Genomic DNA, 15,078 nt, shown 5'->3' with positions numbered 1-15,078 from the left:
ACACACATGAGCCTTGACCTGTGTTCGTGAAATGACGTGGGTGCGTCAGTTTGCCCCGACTCGGCCATGTGTGCAATAATGAAATATTGCTCAATCGGCGCAAAGAATGAAAATCGAAAATTGTAAGGCTGATTCTTTTCTTCATTTTATTTTTTTATGACTGTCGTCAAGCCCGCTTTGTGCTTAAAACCAGAGTTCAAGCTAGGCGCTAATGCTTACATGGCTGCCTTCCGCCGTGCCTCTTGCTCTTTGCTGACATCATTGCTGCATGAATTCCGATTTGGGAGTCTTGGGAGTTCAGACCGCCAGTCACGTTCTGAAAAAATGTGGCGCAGATCGGATTTGAACTTCATACGAAAGTGACTCAGATCGGATTTGAAATGATCCACTTCAATGCGACTTGTTCCGTTCAGACCGCCAAGTTAATGCCTGTCTCGAGTCAGAAAAACATGAAAAAATCGAATTCGTGCATTAAGAACTGTAGTATGAACCTAGCCTTAGAGTTCCCCTATCACGTCAGGAGGTACTTTACTGAGCCACAACCTGTATGTAGTCTTTGTTCTTAAAATGAACCTAAAAGTGCAAAACACAATTTTAATCCCATTTTGCTAATGAACAGGAAGCCATTCACTCTAGCAAACCTCAGTCTGGCCTTTATGTTCTTCTTGGAGAGCAAAGGTTTCCTCCTTGCACACATCCCATGAAAGTTAAACTTCTGAAGTCTTTTTCTGGTTGTAGAGGCATGCACTTTCACATCAACAGTAGCAAGAGCTTGCTGTAGGTCCCGTGATGACATTTTAGGGTTTTTGGAGACTTCTTTTTGCATCTTGCAGTCTGCTCTTGTGATGATCTTGCTTGAACATTCAGACCTGGGCATGTTGGCAGTTGTTTTGAAAGACTCATAAGCATCTACAATCTTCTTTCTAAAGGCTTCAGACAGCTCCTTTCATCTCACGATGGTGTTTTCTCTCACTTCAACAGTCAGGGGTGCACCAAACTAAATGTGAGGTTTAAATAAGGCAAGCCTCCTTCAAAACACTGGGTAATGGTGTTCTAATAATGTGCACCTGATGTGATACACCTGTGTGTGCTTTTAGCCATTTTAAGTGGGATTGAAGGTGGGGGTGTCCTAATTTATTCATCAACAGAAATTGCATTTATATGAAATTACATTTTACAGAAAGTTATAAAGAAAAAAAAATCTTTTTCAGTTTTAATTGTTTAGTTCTATTACTTGAGTCGCTCAAGATTGTTAACATTGATATTAAATATCCAAAAGACCAAATATGTTAGAAAACACACAGGCTTCCATAGGGTGTCGTATTTTTTTGTTTTTTTACATGACTGTATATAATATAAACTAATTGTAATGTGATATGCACAAAGGTGTATTGTGTATAGTCAATTAACATCACAAAAGTGATGCCTCAATTTACCTGGCGCCTATCTGCTGACAAGAGAAAAATGCCCTGAATTGGACATGGCAAAGAGAATGATATGGTAGTTACAGCAAGTGACATTTCACCTGAAGTAATAAAAATATATGATGCATTTGTGAGTTTTTGTGATAACCAAACTGCTAACATACAGTATCTAAAGGATGACGCTGTTGATCCATATTTTGCGTTTCGATCCATTTGATTGAATCGGTGCATAACCAATCCCTGTATCGATACGAATTTATATATTTTTGCGTCCCTGTACCATAATTACATTTGTAACCAACTAGTGACTCAAACACTTTGTGTCAAATACATGGAGCGATAATAATAATTATTTTATGATAAGCTACTTTGTTGACTGGAAGTGTTTCTTTTCGTAGCAAAGTAGAGCACAACACATAACCTCTCAGAAGTAAAACATTGAGTCATCAGCAATTAAAAGTCATTTGCTTGACATAATGGTCCAAATGTATTGTTGAAATTGGAAGAAATCAAAAGTAGACATTTATAAGAATACAGCGTTTGTTTGTCTGTTTTTTAAATATCAATTAAAAATATTTAAACCTGTTTTGTCTTTTTTAATATCACTGCACTTTTTTTAACCTATTTTTTGCCATCACATCGGTTCAGTAGCAATATCGAGGTGCTTTATGTAGGTAACATATTGGAGTCATATATTTTTTTTTTATTGTGACATGACTACGCTCCTGTTTATTGTAAATGACATCATTACACACACACCCAATTATTGGTTTAGTTGCCATGTCACTTTCACTTGCCTAATGCTAGCTTTAGTAATCAGCATGTCAATTTCTACTTGTGGCATGAAAAATCACAACTGAGTAGCAATTTATTATTCCAACACACAAACCACAGTCAAGTGTCAAGCAAATGTCCCAAATTCAACCCCAACTTCCCTTTATAGTTGTCTGACATTTGATGGCCTTTAAAATGCAGTGGAAGAGGTTAAAAATTAGCCTTGGGCTATGTTGATGACTACGCTGATGCAAGCGTGAATGATCCCTGGCACCACCTGCCTCACCGGCATGTGATACCGGTCACAGTCTCGTCCTTGTTCCTCTTCCGACAGATGTGTTGACATCGCGCTCATTCAGAGGGGGAGTTTCACCCTTCAAATAAACAAAACAACAACCTGTGCATGCGGTCACAGCTGTCACATCCACCAGCTGATCCCTGTAATCACGGGTTCAAATACTGCAACAAAAAACCTTGGCCCACGTTCGACTAGAAGTCAGTTTGGATTTAATCGGGATTTCTTAACAACTAAGAATACATTTATGGACAGTTTAGTGGGTACACGTTTTGGTAATGCGATAGGACACTGGAGTTTTACTATGTGTGTCATGCTTGTGTGTCCTCCCTCCACAGATGACTGAGCAGAGGAAGCACAAGCAGAGACAAGGATTAATGGGTCCTTCGCAGACAAACCATCACGTCTCCAACCACTGAAGGTGTCTCAGCCCTGACAGGACAAAATGCACGGACTTTCTGTACTGTGAGAAAACATGATAGAAATACATAGATGGGCACCTATAGTTACTTCAACCATGGTTGACAGATGATGATTACTCAAAGGTGCCTTTGGTATGAAAGTGCTATGTTTTTTTTTCCGGCCACATGTTCACCAATTTAGGTCGTGTTGACACCTGATTGCACAGTGGTTACACTCAGCACACATGTGCCAATGTGGTGCTGCTGTGCCCAACAGAGCGCGAAGGGAATCATTTTGGTAAGATTGGTTCTTTCCTGTCTCAGCCCAAGTGCCTTTATGTTCTGAATGTGGTAGGATCAAACCATGGACTACTGGTACTGAGATCTGTACTTTTAACATTTTAATGACTGGAGTATTATTTTTTTTACATTTTGGAGATGGAATCTTTGCTGCCTAGCTGTTTTTAAACTGGTTTATCCATTGTTATAAATGCACTTTTTCCATAAAAAAGGGAGAAACTTTCCACCTTTGGAGTATTGCCTTTGACTATGATGCATTCACTGCACCACATCTTTTTCTCATTTATTCTGATTTCTGCAGAGTGATAACAATGTGAATAAAATTAATAGCTTCTGACTTGAAAGATATTGTACATTGGCTTATCCTGTAATAACAACTGGAGACCTACATTTTTATTGGGATTTCAGAGAAGTAATATACTACGTTTCTACTTTTAAAACTTGTCAAAATAAAGTGTCTATAAAAATGTGATATGATCTAGACTTATATGTGTGATTTTTTTCTCTCTCGTTTTTCTTTTTAGCGTTTCCTAGAACTTCGTTCAGGCGTTACCATGTTTTAAATCCAGCATTTAGTTACTTGTCTAATATTAGAAGCAAAGTGCTCATCTTGTCATATGAGAACTTTCATTTAATGTTGTTGACACACAAGAACTGTTGTTACCCTGCTTCCCCCTGACTGACAAACTTTACCACGAAGGGCCGTGGTGGGTGCAGGTTTTCACTCCAATCTATCAAGAGCAGCGTGTTTTCGTCAATGATGACTATAATGAAAATATTTAGTCAGCGAACAATTTTTTTTCATGACGATGTGGTTTGGGAGACTAAAACATAACGAGACTCATGCCAGTTTTCATTTGACGCGAAAAAGCGCTATAGCTTCCGTCATATGTTCACAATGTGTGACATTTTTTGTGTAGTTAGCCTGCATCGTAGCAATGTCTGGTTGTGTCACTCGTGACGTGTGGCTCTCTACAGTCTCCAGGCTTGCACACTGCACATGATAAGATTTGTTTTCTTATCTTGGCAAGAGAGAATATAATATGTTGCTTTAGCCTTTAAAGGTCTGTGCTGAGTGATCATCACACGCTAAATCTAACTCGTAGCGTTAGCATATCCTTCACCGTAGCATTAGGCTAATGGTAATGACGAGTGTCCTCTTAAACTCTCGGACATTTTTTTTTACATACAGTCCGTGGAGTCCAGGTGGGTATAATTAATTGAAAATAATGTTCGGTTTTCTTGCTGAGTGTGTTATCAGGGTAGGCTACCCGCGGGTTATTAAAAGTATTAAAAAGGCATTGAATTTAGTTTTCCATTATTAAAGGTATTAAAAGTATTAAATTAGCTGTCGTAAGTCTGGAATTTTTTCACCGAGGTTTTAATTTTCAAGAACATCTCAGTGCAACCTAAATTATATCCGTGACAATTTTTTTTTTTTTTTTTTTTAATTTTAATCCATAACGAAGATGAAGCATAGAATGTTTATGATGCACTGCACCTCGTGCGTGCGCACAGTTAGCATCGACATCAAAACAGCAGGCAATCGCACAGTACCAGGCCCGGAGTGGCTAATCGGGAGAACCGGGACAGTTCCCGGTGGGCCGGCCTGACGTTTGGGCCGGTCGTAATTTGCATTTTTAACGAAGCTTTCAGTTAAACTATTTACTAACGGCATCACGCAACCCCGCTTTGCGCGATAAATTACAATATTTCAATAAGGTAGGTCATGACATAAAGAGGGCCGGTCTGTGGCACAAAACTTTTTGTTTTAATTGTATCTTCAATAAATGTGCATTCTTTTGTCAAACACACTTAGTAATTGAGGTTAAATTTGATGTTCAGTGCTTTATTTTTTTAATATGATTAAATATTATCTAAATAATGGGTGCGAGAAAAGTATTAATTTTCAGTTGAAATGGCATTAACAAAGGTCTTAAAAGTCTTGAATTTAGATTGATCAATCCTGGGGGGACCCTGGTTATATCACCAAGTTGGCATAGTTTACAATATGTGCTCTCGTCTGTCAATGTTCATTCGAAATAGTTGGAAACTATTGTTTATATATTTTTGGAGTAAAACGTTTTGATTTTACAGGCGCAAACCCTTTTAGGGAATCTTGACCAAAACTAGACCAAATTAGTCACATGTGTTTTCGTCAACAAAAACTAGATGAAGAAACGCGTTTTGAGAGGACTATAGACAAGATTCCTGAGCGAAATATGGGCGGCGCCATCTTGGAAAATTTCTGCTTCGAACTTCCGGTTTAGAAAAAACCTCATGAGTTGTGGTTGAAGCTAGCAGTGTGTTGACAAAGTTAAAACTGCAAAATCAAGCCAGAGGAATCCACTGAATCTCCAAAAATGGATTCAGCATGACGTAGATTGTACTATTGTTCTTATCACTTCGTTCATCATTCCTGGACAAAATTATAACCCACTGTCCTCTGTAATTACAGCTCCAATAGCGTATCTTAAAGTTCCTGCAGTTAAAAGGCTCATAGTTGGATCTCGGGATGGAGCTGACGGTCCACCGCCAGTCGAGCCACCACCTCCAGCCTCTCTGGCACCCCAGGGTAGAACGACATAGTCTCGAGATATATATATATATATATATACATACATATATATAATATATATATATATATATATATATATATATATATATATATATAGTGGAAAACACTCAGGTGACTTGCGCCTTGAGACCCCCAATTTGGCCAAATTTCAAAATTGTCCTATATGCATGTGTGATACATCATTGGAAAGCTTACAATCTCAATTTTCTGGGGGAAGAAAATTTTTGAACAGGAGGGCATTTAAAAAAAAAAAAAAAAAAAATTAAACAGCAAAACCCTTACTGAAGGTTAGAGCACGCGAGAGCATAATTAAAGACGCCATGATTTTATACGCCATGATCTTGTTTCGATCCAAAAACTCCATGTAGCATGTATCATCGAGTGTCAAGACACAGATATAAATGGCCATAGCCGGATTTTTGGTGGATTTTATGGGTGAAACAAGATAATATAACAAAGGTCGCGATGCAGAAATCGCAGACATCAAGAAGTGGTCGAGATGTTCTTTTTCATATATTTACCTTTTTAAACGTTATTTTTGAATATGAAAATATGCGAGTGATTAATTTTTTATAGTCTTTTTTTTAAACTAAATATTAGACATTAATTAATGATTCTAAGCTAAAAATGACAGACATTAAGAATAATAAATGTAATTACCTTCTTTTTATGGCTAGTTTGAAACAAGCGATTGCGCGATGTCTGTAAATGGGGTTTCCAGGGTAAAACGGACAAATCAAAAATAGTTTGGGGGCTTCATGCGCCATGTATCTGCTATGGCAGCTTATAGACATACTGTTCTACCAAATTTAACAGTTGTTTTGGCTTAAAATACAGCAGTTTATTTTAAAGAGGGGTGCAAGAGCAGAAACTGCTTTTTCAGCCTTGTCTGTGTTTTCCGCAATTATATATATACTGTACATATATATATATATATATATATATATATATATATATATATATATATATATATATATATATATATATATATATATATATATATATATATACATACACACTGGAATTAAATAGTGATTTTTAAAAAAGCATCTTCTGTTTCGGCAAATCTTTGAACAAAATAATAGCAGTCTTTTCAATTCTTACTGTACAATTAAATAATCTGAAATAATGTTCTAGCTAATACCTCTTCTGTAGAAAATCCAGCTTTAACAAAAAGCTTATTTCTTTCCAGTAGAATAATTTAAATTAAACCGTAGCCTTAAGACTACCACTACAATTGTCATTGAGACATTGTTATTCCCACTCAGTTATTATTCTTATTCAATGTTCTAGGTTATATGCAAACAATAACCAAAATAACAGACAAACAATTCAACCAGCATGTTCCAAACGCAGCACTTCAAAAATACGTATCCCGTAATGCCTAGCACGGCTTACCACACCTACAGCTAGCCCTGGTAGCCGAGGCAAAAATCTGCAGCGTAACGTTGCAACACCAAACAGGATTTTACAGACCACACCAGTACAAACCTCAGACAGAAGTCAACAGTTGCGGAAAGGTAAGTTTAGCAAGTGTACATACTGATAGCCTGTGAGCTCCTGTCGCACTCACGACTCACGAAGGTTTGTTTGTGAATGAGAATTGACAGTTGACGTCATGATAAAGCCTGTCTGTGACTGCGCACGCATGCGCAAATTTGTATCCAAAGTAGAATAAAAGTATTTTTGACTTAATTACACTTTTAGGTACATGAGCATTTGATTATATACGTATTGAAATGAAATCTCAACAACTGGGCAGGCTCTTTGAGAAAATGTCACAGGCCCGACCGTACCGTAATATTCTGTGCAAATCAGTAAAAAAAAAAAAAAAAACATTTTCGTGAATTTATAAAACCCTGCCGGACACCACCGACCGGATGTAAAAAGTGGACATGTCCGGGCAAAAGAGCCCTACACATGAGTGACACGACCCAAACACTGCTACGATGAAAGCAGATTTACTCCATGTACTATGTGAAAATGTCATGCATTTTGAACATATGACAGAAACTATGTGGCGTTTTCAGTCTCATCAGATGAAAACTGGCATTCGTCTCGTTATGTTCTAGTCTTCCAAGCCACCTTTTTAACTGGTCATCGTCAATTGTTTGTCAACGAAATATTTTTGTACTCTGCATTGTTGACTAAAGCAGCACTGCATTGTAGTATTGGTTATTTTCCCAAAACGCTGTGATGGTTTAGTAACCCTTCATCCTCGTTAAGAGCCTGCATACCTAATAACTAGTGCTTTGTAACTGACCTGAAAGAGGTTTTATTTGAGGCTGGAATAATTTGCTGAGAGTTATAAAAAGCCATTAATTCCCATTTAAAACTGCATTTTCATTCACAAGTTATGTACAAAGAGATTATAAATCTCTGAAAGTCAGAGTCAGTCAGAGTGAAGGAGTTTTACTAACAGTGTTACTGCAGAAAACCAAGCGTTGTTCACGTAGATAAGCAACCCCCTGAGTATAATCTCGAAATTGTTTGGGCAAACTGTTTTTAGCCAACTGTGTGCTCTAAATGTGTGTTCACACCAAATATTAATTTTTAACATGATGTGATCACATGAAAAGATGAGGCAAAAGTGCTTAAAAGAGGAAATTGGCGAAAATTAATGTCTTCAATTCACATCTTTCACAAATCCTAGCGGCACAGACATTTCGGGCAAACGATGATTAATGCAAGTTATTAACTAACTTGTTTTTTTTTTTTTTTTTTTTATTTAAACAAATCAAGCATACGTTCTCTTTTGCAAAAGACGTTCTGACCAGTATCAATCTGGTGACTTTCTAAAGCCTCTTGCCGCCTTTTTTTTTGTCAATCGCGCCTAGCGAGAAATCTTGTTCTGGTGTGTGTCCCCCAACCCCCCCCCCCCCTTCATCTTTGTTTCTCCCATGACGTTATTCCTCCCTCCTACAGCGTCCATTACAATCACATGCAAATTGCCAATTATGCAAAATAGTTGATGACATCATGTAGCGACTTTAAGCAACTTTTAGGATGGCCAATAGCTACTTTCCATACTGGGGAGTTGGCAACACTGGTTCTGGCTATAGCTCTCGCACAATCACAAAAAACAAAAGTTAAAAATCTATTAATGGTCATTGAACCAACAACGGAAGACATGCACATTCCAGTTTGTAATGTGACGTGTGCATTGCTATTACAAAGCTGTTCATGCTTCACACACTTACAATTTGTCCTCGTGTAACCCCGAAGATGAGCATAGCTCCCAAAATCGCCCGACTGCTAGTTCATCCCTTTCTGTCTGTCGTTTACCTTCTGCGGGGAACACCACCCCTCCCCTTCTGTCTTTGGTCTGCTGTTTACGCCAGCAAGCCTGTGTCTTCCTACTGCCCAAGACAGCCATGAAATACAGTATTGCTCACCCAGAGACACTCCGGTGAGCAGCTGTTCCTGCATTGACAGGACCGATAAAATGTAGTCATAACTGAAAAGGATGGTGTCAAATAGACAAAGCATGTGAGATGTCATATGAGAATTCACTAGAGACATTCAGGTTTACCTCACACACTGCTGAAACACTCTCATACAGACATAATAATAAATTTGCTCGTTTATTTTACATTCACAAAATCCTTTCACTCACTAGCAGGGGTGAAAGTGGCTAGAATTTCTTGACGGAACTCCCTTACATAAAGGTCAGCACGGAGCCCTTTTTTTTTTGTGGGGGGGGTTAAATCTCATAAAACCACCGAAATGCAAAACCTGCTTTTGGCACAGTTATAAACAGGGGTGCACATAAGTGGTCTGCATTCGCGCATGCGTACTGGACGTAGACAAACGCGTTGGGCCTCAATGGCTTCCGTACGCATTTGCATACCGATGGCTGACCACTGTATTTGCGGCGGACACAAGAAAATAACTTCTCAAAATGTCGAAGAGGCAGGTCCCACTGAGTAATTATTTCCGTGTTCCCCCACCCCCGTCAAAAGACAGACAGACGACAGAGACGTCAGCGGAGCTACCGAAAAAAAGGACTTTTGCTGAAAAGTGGCTGCAGAAGGTACCATGGCTAGAAGTAAATGATGCTCGCACGGAAATGCGGTACAAAATGTGCCGTGAGAATCCCAATGTCGCTGATAAGAGCAGCGCATTTTATGTAAGGTCAAAGAATTTCAGCCATCCAAACTTTGAAAAGCACGAAAAAAACAGAGCATGTGGCAATTAAGCAAACTATCGATGTCAGACAGGACCCCACTCGCCCCATGGACAAGTGGCGGAATAAAGGTAATGAAGAACAGCGCCATGCACTGACAAAAGTGTTTTTGCTCGCATTTTACAAAGCTAAACATGCACGTTCAATGAGGTCTTATGAGGAGGACATCCCACTTTTACAAAGGCTTGGAGTTAATGTGGGAGCCGCTTAATACCCTTTATTTTGAATTGGTGCTTTTATGTTTATTTCTTTACATTTGACTTCAAAGTAATGGCAATTTTGTTGTGCCAGTTGGTGTTAATCAAGCATTAAGTGTTAATATAATTAATTGAAGTTAATTGGTTCTAAGTAAAGCTTGTCATAATTTTATCGCATCAGGCGGGGTCTGCTCTCAAGTTCAAAGAGGACCAAGTCACATCTCCAGGTCCTCCTCTGAGAACCTGGGCAAAAAAATTATGTGCACCCCTGGTTATAAATATAACACACAATAAAGTAAAACAGGTTTGACATACACAGTGGTTAGCACGTCCGCCTCACAGTTCTGAGATCAAGAGTGCAATCCCGGGCTCCGGCCTTCCTGTGTGGAGTTTGCATGTTCTCCTGTGCCTGTATGGGTTTTATCCTGGAACTCCGGTTTCCCCCCACATCCCAAAAACGTGCATGGTAAGCTGATCGAACACTTTAAATTGTCCTTAGGTATGAGTGTGTGTGTGCCAATGATTGTTGGTCTCCTTGTGCCCTGCGATTGGCTGGCAACCGATTCAGGTGGTACCCCGCCATAGTTAGCTGGTACTGGCTCCAGCACCCTGTCACCCTCGTGAGGATAAGTGGCTCGGAAAATGAATGAATGAATGAATGAATGAATGAAAGGTTTCACATGCAATAGGTCACTGCATTACACTGAAACAAGGCATAAATGAGAAACTGATTTCCATTCAAAATTGTATATTTTCACTGATTTACAAAATTCCAAACTCCATCTTTAATTTTTATATTCCCTCATTTCCTCAAATCTAAATGCAAAACCTCAATTTTGGCTATTCAAGAACATAGAACTTAAGATAATAAAAATAAAAAAAACTGACTTTTTTAAAATAATAAAGATATGAGTAACATACATTATCATAAAATAAGTATAAATGACTTACATTATGCACAAACATTGACCTTTTTTTTTTTTTTTTTAAATTTAAATAATAATAAAATAAATAAGTAGCCTGAAATGAACATAAAATAAGTCCAAAGTGCACATTAACATGGAAGATGTTCTGAACCTCCCAAATAAAAATAAAATAAACCTCATCAACTCTCTTTTCTCTTAAAGACCTCATCAATTTTCCGTTGCCCTACCCTTTTAATTAAATAAGATGTTTTTTTTTCTTTCTCATTTTGTTGTTAAAAAAAAAAAGCGTGCATTCTAACCAATCAGAGCTAACTATCCATGCTGATCACATGTCAGTATGTTAGCCAATTGAATGGACAGCAGAGTCTATTTTTTTTTTTTTTTTGCCGCCTGCATGTGTTCAGAGACGCGACTTGTCAAATACAGAGAGACACTGGGAAGAACAACGTAGGATAAATAAATTAATAATAAATATCGGTGGAAACGGATGACTCCACACAAGCACTTTATTAGGCTTGTTGTTAACACTTGTGTATGTAAATCTGACGTTGGTAGATTGTTCTTTTGGAGATGCGTATGTGGCAGAGTTTTTTTTAAACATGGAGTTTAGACAGTTGCAGTCATATTTTCGGGATCAAAGCACCGTTGGCCGGTACGGCATTCCGGCCCCGAAACTCATGCCGGTACGGAGTTCTGGCCTGTTCCAGCCTACTTTCATCCCTACTCACTAGCCTTACTGCTACTTCTGAAATTTATCACTTTAAGGGGAGAACGGTTAGTGTTAAATACCTCTACACAGTAACCTGAAAAAGGAATGTGCTCTGTTCTGGTGAAGCACCATTATAATTTAACGGTAATGTTGCATTGGATTTTTGTTCATGTTTTTTATTAAGATAATTCATTAAGAAAACACATTTTAAAAAGAAGAATGTCATCGTTTGTCAAGAATATCAATTTAACTGGGTGAAAACCAACTCCATATTGGGGACAGTTTGTGCTGTAAAATTTTTTGTGTTTGCTGCTATCGTTTTATAGATATTGAGATATTAATTTTAAGTGATGACGTCAATCGGACCACATTCTTCGTGGCTGACGAAGCATACTAGCTATCTCAATAACAGAGGGGTGTCCCAACAACTAACACAAACGAATGGCACCCATTCGGATCCATTTTCCGATTGATGTCATCTCTCGAAATTAATATCTCAATATCTATACAACAATAGCAGCACAAACCAAAATTTTTTAGGCACAAACGTAGCACAAACAAATGACATCATTTCGGGTTCACTTTTCAATAAATGGGGGGGGGGGCTGCTTGACATCATCACTCGAAATTAATTTCTCAATTTCGCAAAAATGATAGCAGCACAAACGAAACTTTTTACAGCATAAATGTAACACAAAAGATTGCTACATTTTTTAGCCATTTTTAATCAAAATGGGGACTGGTTGACCTCAGATTGACCTATAAAAGAGTTGATAATGTCTCAAACGATGACAACAAAACCCTAGCACAAACAATGAGATGACATAATTTTTCTATAAATTTGCATATGATTGGATGTCATATTCACAGCGATCCCATGCACATATACATGAATGTATTCAGTTTTACTGATTTCGGAATGTAAAAACCCAACTATGATAAAGATATTTCAATGAATTCTTTGATTACGTATTACGATAAGTATCTAAAATTTGTGGGTCTAGCAGATGATAAATTATATATGGAAAATGGCTCTTTCATTGAAATAAAAATGTGGAACCAAATTATTGAAAACTGATTTTATTTTTTTAGTATTATTATTTTTTTAAACTTTCGCAAACAATAATGAAAGATTTTGTTGCATCAATTTTTGGTATACTTTATATCTTGACTTTTTACATTTTGCAAATATCTTTTTTTTTTTTTTTAAATGCACCCAGTATGTTTTGCCCTTGAAGGAAGTTACAGAAGATAAAAAAGACAGAAGATGCAACAAACTCAAGCATGTGGACATCAACTGCACACAGGAAGGCCAACATTTGAACTCTGCCGTTGAGAACTGCTGGGCGGACATGCTCACCACTATTTCCATCGTAGCACCAAAGTTTGTATCAGAAAAATATCATTATGTCAAAACAGAATTCTAAGGAGTCACAATGTTAACCTTGGTAACATGAAGCAACATGCTGTAATGTTTTTTTTCCCTGAAAGATTAAGTGACCATCCATTTAAATGTTCAAGTGGGTTGAAGGTTCCTCTTACTGTCTTTTATAAATAAGCATGCTCTCGTGATGTCAGGCATGTGACTGGCTGTGTCTAAGTCTTTTGTGGTCACACGATGCGTCACAACCGCATAACAACACAAGCACAAAGGTGTCTGCCATTGCAGCACTTATTAGGTAGAATGTAAACTATTCATGTTGGAGAACATACGGTTTATCATACAACCGTATCCAACTCTACCATCTCTCTACCTAGACTTACAGATGGCAGATTTACTGTATTTGCAATCTCAATCCGTGCTTCTGTAAATAATTATGTATTGGAACGACAAAACATTCCTCAAGGAAACTTTGCAGTGCATCTGTTATGAGAAGTCACACTTGTCACCTGTGAATTAACAGTTCAGAGCCCAGTCAAATACATGTGAGTTTGAATAGAGATCACTTTGTCTCTTACCGACGTCACATTTTAATCACAAATTTGGTTTCAAGCTATGATTGCTACACTGCTATTGAAGAAGAAAAAAGGTATTCATTTAACAATATGTTTATTATTGTCTGTTTAGTTTGCACAAGTTTAAGAGTGACAACACAGCAAACAAACAGCAATGTAAAAATAACCAAACACTCTATAACTCATTTTTGACCTCTATCAGAAAATAAAAGCTATTTGCTTTTGTTGGAACTCAAATTGTGGAAGTGTAATCATGTTTGTGGTCAGTTTAGTGTATTCACAAACCGAGGGCTTGGGTTTGGTCTCAACATTGGTAGGGACGATATAACAGCATAAGTTGCATGTACACTTTTAGCTAGGAAAGGGACATTCATAAGACCAAACAGATTGGGTGAACGAGGGTCACATTTCTCACGAATATGAACCTTAATGAATTGATTTGCTAAATCAGGGCTGCTCATTATGTTGATGACCAGTCGGTCGCGACCAGGGGTCGCGTTAACCGAATATTTTCCGTCGTTGACCGGTTTTTTAAAACGGTGACGGAAAAAACTGAAGTCCGTCCGTCATTTTGACAGGTTGCAATTCACACCCCAGACCACAGGGTGGCATATTAATTAGCTATTGTCTCTCTTAATGCATGACGTCGTTGGCTATTCTGTCAGAATATTGTAGCGTCACCGTGATCTGGCGGCAGCACCGGGATTGACACATCAACGCGAGGTTCTTATTGGTGCACCCGGTGTGCCAGCGCGTCATCCAATTGGTGGACTAGATTGTCGCCTGTGTATGGACAAGTTTCCGAGGTACTTCCGGTTTACTTCCTTATGTCTTCCTTCCCCTTCCGTTTCCGCCTGTTTACCGTTGAAGTCAATGGTGGTGGACTCAAAGTTGGGAGGTCTTTATACAAGATCCCGGGAATGTTATTCTGATGTAGGCGGGTGGAGAACCAAGCCAAGGCCTTCATGCTTCGTACCATGTCGATTTCCAAACCATGGGTGCTCGTACTCGTCACACAGGTGGGAGGGAAGGAGATGGACAAAACTGACAGCTCCTGCAGTCATGCCCCCGCTGTGGTAATGTGCTCTAAAAATACGAAACCTAAAATCTGGTGCATGAAACGACTTGTTGCCTTTGCTATTGATATTACGATGATGATTGTAATTACGAAGTTTAATCATTTTTACAACAACTAGCTTCTGCTACTGCTGCTAGCCGCCTGTTGCTAATCGTGTTTGAATGCACCGCATAAATCCAAGTGTTACAAATGTTTATTCTTTTGTTTATAGCTGGGAAATGCTGTTATAAAAGAGAAGACAACTTGACTTGTAC

General features: G+C 38.2%; 1 protein-coding gene across 2 annotated transcripts in view; it reads left to right on the top strand.

Annotated features, from left to right (window-relative positions):
• itpr2 (inositol 1,4,5-trisphosphate receptor, type 2) overlaps positions 1 to 3,683 on the top strand; it is a 147,754-nt gene extending 144,071 nt beyond the window's left edge. The window contains exon 57 of one of the 2 annotated variants that reach the window (XM_057835807.1): positions 2,832 to 3,683. In XM_057835807.1, the coding sequence (XP_057691790.1) occupies positions 2,832 to 2,912 (81 nt within the window). In that variant the 3' untranslated portion in view covers positions 2,913 to 3,683. The remainder of the gene's footprint in view (positions 1 to 2,831) is intronic. The other variant, XM_057835806.1, reaches the window with a different exon arrangement.
• Positions 3,684 to 15,078: the final 11,395 nt, after the last annotated feature.

Source organism: Corythoichthys intestinalis, chromosome 5 (assembly GCF_030265065.1).
Source record: "Corythoichthys intestinalis isolate RoL2023-P3 chromosome 5, ASM3026506v1, whole genome shotgun sequence".
Taxonomy (NCBI): domain Eukaryota; kingdom Metazoa; phylum Chordata; class Actinopteri; order Syngnathiformes; family Syngnathidae; genus Corythoichthys; species Corythoichthys intestinalis.
This window is presented reverse-complemented; position numbering and strand designations above follow the sequence as displayed.